The sequence below is a fragment of the Bicyclus anynana genome, chromosome 5 (assembly GCF_947172395.1).
Source record: "Bicyclus anynana chromosome 5, ilBicAnyn1.1, whole genome shotgun sequence".
Lineage (NCBI taxonomy): Eukaryota > Metazoa > Arthropoda > Insecta > Lepidoptera > Nymphalidae > Bicyclus > Bicyclus anynana.
Genome location: NC_069087.1, coordinates 15,456,956 through 15,464,742, shown reverse-complemented (window position 1 = coordinate 15,464,742; position 7,787 = coordinate 15,456,956). Strand labels below are relative to the sequence as shown.

The 7,787-nt window shown below is 37.7% G+C and overlaps 1 protein-coding gene across 1 annotated transcript; it reads left to right on the top strand.

Annotated features, from left to right (window-relative positions):
• The first annotated feature begins 56 nt into the window (after positions 1-56).
• LOC112043592 (lymphocyte antigen 75) lies at positions 57-7,779 on the top strand. Its single transcript, XM_024079080.2, has 6 exons — positions 57-209; positions 2,450-2,722; positions 4,063-4,236; positions 4,913-5,046; positions 6,250-6,376; positions 7,524-7,779. Exons 1-6 carry the CDS (start codon positions 134-136, stop codon positions 7,691-7,693), a joined length of 954 nt encoding a protein of 317 aa, XP_023934848.1. The 5' UTR covers positions 57-133; the 3' UTR covers positions 7,694-7,779.
• Positions 7,780-7,787: the final 8 nt, after the last annotated feature.

The following is a 7,787-nucleotide window of genomic DNA, read 5'->3' as shown; positions in this document are numbered from 1 at the left end:
TGCACAGTATAATATTTACATTATTTTATTATTATGTTCATTTAGTTTGACCGTTCGGACGTCCCATATATAATAATATTTAGTTATAAATTATAATTTTGCTTATATTATAAAGTATAAGAACGCAAAAAGTATGACGAAAACAGTGAAAATCTTATTAATTAGTGATATAAGGTGGTGTTTATACTTTATATTTACAATTTTAATGCGTAAGTATTTTTAATGTACTTACTTATTTATTTTAGTTTTTTTTTGTAATTTTACTAACTCATTAAAGAACAGAGATAGAGCTGCAATGATCCATTTAAAAAACGGCTGGTAATGATGATATCGTTGTCTGTATCTAAATATCGAGTAATTTTATCTAAGTATATACTTATAATAAAACTATAACAGGTCATAGGTCTGTACATTGAAGATATTTTGAAAATTTAGTGGAAGGCATTATTTATCCGAGAATGTATTTTTTTTATTTTTTATCTGTCTGTCTGTATTTAATGTTGACCGGGCATCACGTCGAAACTACAAAATAAATTTAAAAGAAACTTGGCACGATTTGAGACCATGCTACGTAGAAGGATATAGGATACTTTTAGTCGCGAAAATTAAATTAGAAGGGGGTGTAACAGGGGTTGAAAGTTTGTATAGAAAGTCCTTAATTTTTAAGTTACATTTGTAAAAATTGGTATGTGTACTACCAAACAAATACTAAAATTAGTGTCATTGAAGAGTTTTCAAAATTCTACCCCTTAATGGTTAAAAAGGGGTTGAAGTTTTTTTAATATAAATCACTCATTTTGGAGTTATGTTAAATGATTAATGTTCTATTTATAAACAACATATGCGAAAATATAAATATTAAGGGGTGAAATAGGGGTTGAAAGCTTACATCGATTTCTACGAAGAAAAAGTCACGGGTGTGCACTAGTCTATAAATATAAATTTCTATCTATAAATATTTATAACGATGAGATGAATTTGTTTACTACTGATAACAGGATACCGCTTGACCATGATCCCGTCAGATGACATGAGCGATGTCTTGAACTGACTCACAGCAATGCATGTATACCTAGTACCTACACAATACAAATACCTACATATGTAACAGGGGCGTAGCTAGCGGTGTATCAGCTGTATCAATGATACGGGGTCTCCCAGATTATATTATCCTCTTACGTGTAATAGCAAATTTTTTTCTGTAGTGAAGCGTACGCCCAAAAGTTGGAAACATCCTACATATACTACAACCTTTCTTGATGAGTACTGTTTAACAACAAAGAAATAAGAAATGAAGGTAGAAAATGCCTGTCATTTCGTAACTTATTTATTTTAAATTATGTATGGTTTCTTTCTAAAATGTTATATAAAATATATTAACCATATCTAATTGCTCTAAGCTTATTAATCAAATTTATTTTCATTAATTTAAGAATAAGTTAATTATAATTATTATTAGCCACTGCTAATAATAATTCACTTCACTAAGTGACTAGTGATTTATACCCTCATGTTTAAGTTGTTTGTTGTTAAACAATACTCATCAAGAAAGGCTGCAGTGTAGGTTAAGTCATTTTTCAAGCGAGCTTTTTTGTTTCTTTTATGAGAAATTACCCTTCATTTGGGCCCCCCAGCTAATTTATATACAGGGCCCTCCAAGGCATGCTACGCCACTGATATGTAAGGAGAATCGAATCGATGTTAATAAGACTACGCTATAAAATGGAAAACAGGTATCGGATTTGATTTCTGGAAATCATACTTTCGAAACATCAGGTTATCTCTTATTAATTTATTTATCCTTTCTTTTTAATTTTTAGCAATGTTGATAAAATGTAATTCAAAACACTATTAAAGATAAAAAAAGTAATGAAATAAAAGGTAATACAGTAGCTAGTGGTGATATTAATTGATCGAAAACTTGAAATTAAAGTTATGTCAAAGTCAGAGTTCATTTATTTCAATTAGACTTACCTACTTTACAAGCACTTTCGTAACATCAGGTTATCTCTTATTTATTTATTTATCCTTTCTTTTTAATTTTTAGCAATGTTGATAAAATACAAAATATAATTCAAAACACTATTAAAAATTTATAAAAAGAAATTATAAAATAAGAGGTAGTAAAATATTAAATTAGCTACTAGTGGTGATTAAATAAAAAAATAATGAAATAAAAGGTAATACAGTAAGTAGCTAGTGGTGATATTAATTGGTCGAAAACTTAAAATTAAAGTTACTAGGGTTCCAATAGGTTTCCACTAGGCTGTGATCACGCCTTTCTAGGATTCTATACCCAAAGGTCTGGACATTGTCCGTCCGTCCATCTGTCACTAGCCTCATGAATATGTTACATTTGTGTACTGCTGCGACAAGTCACCTACTGCTTTCTACAATCAACTATGAAGTCATACCTTAAGGTAATGGTTTTTTTAATTACACTTTTCAGTACCATCGTCAACTTCTAAGCAGTATCGAACCGATTATGTGTACAACAGAAGAACTGACGCCTTTTACAAATTCCACATGGAGATGGTGTTGTGTGGTGCAACTAAAGATATATGTGCTGTGGAGGGTGCAACTCTGATGGTGCCAACGTCTGAGGAGGACATATCACAAGTACACGGCATGTTCAAACAGTACCCGGACATAGGGGACTTGGCGTGGGTAGGGTATGACGGGAACGACCATGACTCGATCGAGGAAACTCCCCTAATTAACTGTAAGTTCAAAGTCACCATTAGGTACGAGTATTTTATTTATCTAATTAAATATCACGTGTCTCAAAACGTGAAGGAAAAACATCGTGAGGAAACCTGCATATCAGAGAATTTTCTCAATTCTCTGCGTGTGTGAAGTCTGCCAATTCGCTTTGGACCAACGTGGTAGACCATTGGCCTAACCCGTCTCATTCTGAGAGGAGAATCGAGCTCAGCAGTGAAACGAATATGGGTTGATAATGATGTTATTTATTTTGTAATCAATTTGACTAAATCTGGTTGCTGATATACTTATAGAGTTACTCACTTAATTAAGTTTATTTTAGGAAAATACAGAATAAATTTAAAAGAATCTTGGCACGATTTGAGACGTCGACAGTTAAAGGATACTTTTAGTCGCGAAAATTAAATCAGAAGGGGTGAAACAGGGGTTGAAAGTTGTTTCCTTATTATTTTAATTAAGAAAATACCCCTTTAATGATTTTTTTCATTCAAAAGGAATTGTCTTCTAGGCCTATAAGAGTGTATACTTACCTCACGAGCCAGCTCGTACCGCACACACTACTAGGCCTACTGGAGTGTATACTTATCTCACGAGCCAGCTCGTACCGCGCACACTACTAGGCCTACTAGAGTGTATACTTAACTCACGAGCCAGCTCGTACCGCACACACTACTAGGCCTACTGGAGTGTATACTTATCTCACGAGCCAGCTCGTACCGCGCACACTACTAGGCCTACTAGAGTGTATACTTAACTCACGAGCCAGCTCGTACCGCACACTCTACTAGGCCTACTGGAGTGTATATTTACCTCACGAGCCAGTCGTACCGCGCACATTACAAGGCCTACTGGATTGTATATTTACTTCACGAGATAGCTCGTAGCGCGCATACTACTAAGCCTACTGGAGTGTATACTTACTTCACGAGATAGCTCGTAGCGCGCTTACTACTAAGCCTACTGGAGTGTATACTTACTTCACGAGATAGCTCGTAGCGCGCTTACTACTAAGCCTACTGGAGTGTATACTTACTTCACGAGATAGCTCGTAGCGCGCTTACTACTAAGCCTACTGGAGTGTATTCTTACTTGACGAGATTGCTTGCACCGCGCATACGACTGGGCTTACTGGAGTCTATACTTAGCTAACGGACAGCTCGTACCGCGCATACGACTGGGCCTACTGGAGTGTATACTTACTTCACGAGATAGCTCGTACCGCGCATACGACTGGGCCTACTGGAGTGTATACTTACTTCACGAGATATGAGTAGCTCGTACCGCGCACACTACTAAGCCTACTTTTATATACCTAACAGTACCTACCTGTTTTTTCAGTAGACGAAGGTAGAGTTACTCCGTACCCTAGAAGCTACACTACGTCCGTGTGCGACGTGGTAAAACGCAATGGTGAGACGTATCGCTACAAAGGACAACATCTGTTGCCTTTCATCTGCAAGGCTAACGCGAAGGACGTGTTCGAAGATAAGCAATGCAAAGTCTTCGGTAGAGGTAAGTCTTTATTTTAGACTGTAGTATGTATATATATTTTGCTTGGGTCGTGCAGTACAGTGCCTTTTTCAAGGTTATGCCACATAACACAATGGTGTTTGTGTTTTGGTATTGATTTGTACACATGGACACAGGTATCATACACTATAAGTAAAACTGCTCACTGCTTAGCCATTATGATGTGTGGCACAATTAGAACAAACGTTTTTATTCTTGAAACCAGGATCAAAGGACTATAATTCAATTCGCTTTTTTAGATTTTTCCACGAATTACTAATACTGACCCTTTTAACTAGAAATTATAATTGTAAGGGTAAAGTGTAATTTTTGACGTGACAAAGTCTTATAATTCGAAGGAGCCTGTACACTCGATAAAAGATGACGTCATGCATTGTTCCCTCGCTATAGGATATACAACTTTTTTTACAAGTTATAAAGTATATTCTGGTCTATAAAGATTATTAAACAGTATTTTAGAAAAACGAACAGTATTTTATTTATTTATTGTTTTAAATACGTTAATTAAAATTTTCTTTTGAAAAAATGCAACCATTCTATCAGTATTTTCTGATTGTCTCGTTTAACTATCGTCAGTAAACCGTCTTTACAGATAACCGGACTTTTTTAACTTTAAGAAAGTTCAAGTTACAAGCATTTACTGAGCAAATATGTATAGGTTACAGATACTATGAAAACGTGGGTAGTTGCTACAAGATTCCCTCGCTAGCGTATGAATGGAACGCAGCGTACGCAGAGTGTCACGCAGAGGGCGCCCATCTCATCGTTCTCAACTCGGAACTGGAACACCAGGTCATCTTCTTTGTTTCCTTCTTTCTTTCTCTCTCCTAACCATATAGTGCGATTGTATGGGAAATTGGAACAATAAATTGCTTGTGATGGCTCATCTGATTGGTTAGTCAATTCTAAGTATTAAAAAACGTCTTAGTGACTATGCTGTGTAACAACGATGCCCCATTAGTGCATTGCGTTACGTTGAAACGTCGTAGCATCGACACTAGCTTCTTTTCCACATATTTTAAATAGCAAGCAACATTAAAGGGAAGCAGCGTCGCAGGAGACGTTTCAATGGACATCGGACCGTGCTCATTTGTTTCGTGCGTCGTCCTCCACTGCGACGTCGTGCGTCGCCGCAACGCAGTGTGGCATAGTATGCGTCGACTGTTTCCATTGTGACGACGCAACGCAAAGCTATGAGATGTCTCCCTGCTATATACTACGCTCTAGTTGCGGATTTACCACAAGGCGCAGTAAGTAGTCCCGAGTCTAGGGCTACCACATATTAGGGGCGGCTATAGGTGATAAAAGATGTGGAAATAAGTAAATAATAATAACCAAATTTTTTTGCGATTTAGCGTTCCGGTACGATGCCGTGTAGAAACCGAAAGGAGTGTGGATTTTCATCCCCCTCCTAACAAGTTAGCCTGCATCCATCATAGATTGCATCATCACTTACCATCAGCTGAAATTGTAGTCAAGGGCTAACTTGTAAAGGATAAAAAGAAACCAAATATCAATAATTTCTAATTTTATTTATCTATTCTAAAAATTTAAAACTGTTTTAAATGTTTTATTTCTTTCCAAAACCTTGGAAAATATTACAAAATCAATTGATTAGATAAAAAGGGAATCTATACTAATATTATAAAGCTGAAGAGTTTGTTTGTTTGTTTGTTTGATTGAACGCGCTAATCTCAGGAACTACCGGTCCGATTTGAAAAATTCTTTCAGTGTTAGATAGCCCATTTATCGAGGAAGGCTATAGGCTATATATTATCCCCGTATTCCTACGGGAACGGGAACCACGCGAGTCAAACCGCGCGGCGTCAGCTAGTAATACATAAATTGTATGATGGGCGCTAAGAAACTACTTACTTAGGTACTTTCGGGCCTAAGGCGGCAGATTCAACCTCAACTATTAATCCGCCTGCTGCTCACTCTACTTAAGGTATACATTCTGAGATGTTACGTTCAATTTTTTTTTTCTTATACCAGGTCATATACAATTTCACCAACGAGGAACACCAGGTGCGAAATGCTTGGACATCCTGGTTCTTCTTAGCGGGCGTCAGAGCGGAAAAACCGCCAGCGGGCGCACCAGTTGTATTCAAAACTATTTTTAGTAAGTTATCAATTTAATACAACAATATGATTTGTACTCGTATATTGCATATTATTATTAGTTTATTAGTATATTGGTAAACGGTGAAGCAAAACATCGTGAGGAAACATGCACACCAGAGAATTTTCTTAATTCTCTGCGTGTGTGAAGTCTGCCAATCCGCATTGGGCCAGCGTGGTGGACTATTGGCCTAACCCCTCTCATTCTGAGAGGAGACTCAGCAGTGAGCCGAATATGGGTTTATGAGTGAGTATATCGGTACTCTCCTGTAGGGTGAGATAATGGGGACCAATGACCCAAACTCCGTACTGATATTTCAGAAAAGAAAAAAATGGATACAACCGCCTTGTAGATCAAGTAGCTTCGGATATTAAGGTCCTAGGTCCGTATTGGATCGGACTACGCAATATTGAACATTCTGAATTTTTAATTTTTTCGGGGTGTATTTTTAAGGATCGGATTTAGTCCTTTTTTATTTTCTATATCTATACTATATTATAAAGCTGAAAATTTTGATTGTTTGAACGCGCTTATCTTCGGAACTACTAGTCCGATTTGAAAAATTCTTTTAGTATTAGATAGCCCATTTATGGAGAAAAGCTATAGGCGATATTTTATCCCCGTATTCCTACGGGAACGGAAACCGCGCGGTTGGAACAGCGCGGCGTCTACTAGTAGACGCCGCCGTCTACTACTACTCTAATATGGTAGAGTCGATTAATCGGATACGTTTTTACTAGACTTCTTATATAATAAGCGGCTCGGCTTTGCTCAGCTCACAAAGCGAAATTTGACTGGCTCCGCTAATATTATCATACTAGTCAAGAAGTACTTGTTGACTCGAGCCGTGATAGCCTAGTGGATATGACCTCTGCCTCCGATTCCGGAGGGTGTGGGTTCGAATCCGGTCCGGGGCATGCACCTCCAACTTTCAAGTTGTGTGCATTTTAAGAAAAGGTGAAGGAAGAAGAAAAATCGGTGAAGGAAAACCTGCATACCAGAGAATTATCTTAATTATCTGCGTGTGTGAAGTCTGCCAATCCGCATTGGGCCAGCGTGGTGGACTATTGGCCTAACCCCTCTCATTCTGAGAGGAGACTCGAGCTCAGCAGTGACGACGACTTGTTGACTGTATTGTTATTTCCAGACCAAAGTTTGGAGGAGGCAGGCTACAGCCAGTGGAGCGAGAACGAGCCCAACAACTCGAACGGACACGAGTACTGTGTCACCATATTCAAGAACGACGGCAAATACAACGACATCTACTGCAGGGACAAATACGCGTTCATTTGCGAGAAGGAACTCACAAACAATTAGAAATATTGAAAACTAGCTGACGCCGCGCGGTTTCACCCGCGTAATTCCCGTTTCCGTAAGAATACGGAGATAATATATAGCCTATAGCCTTCCT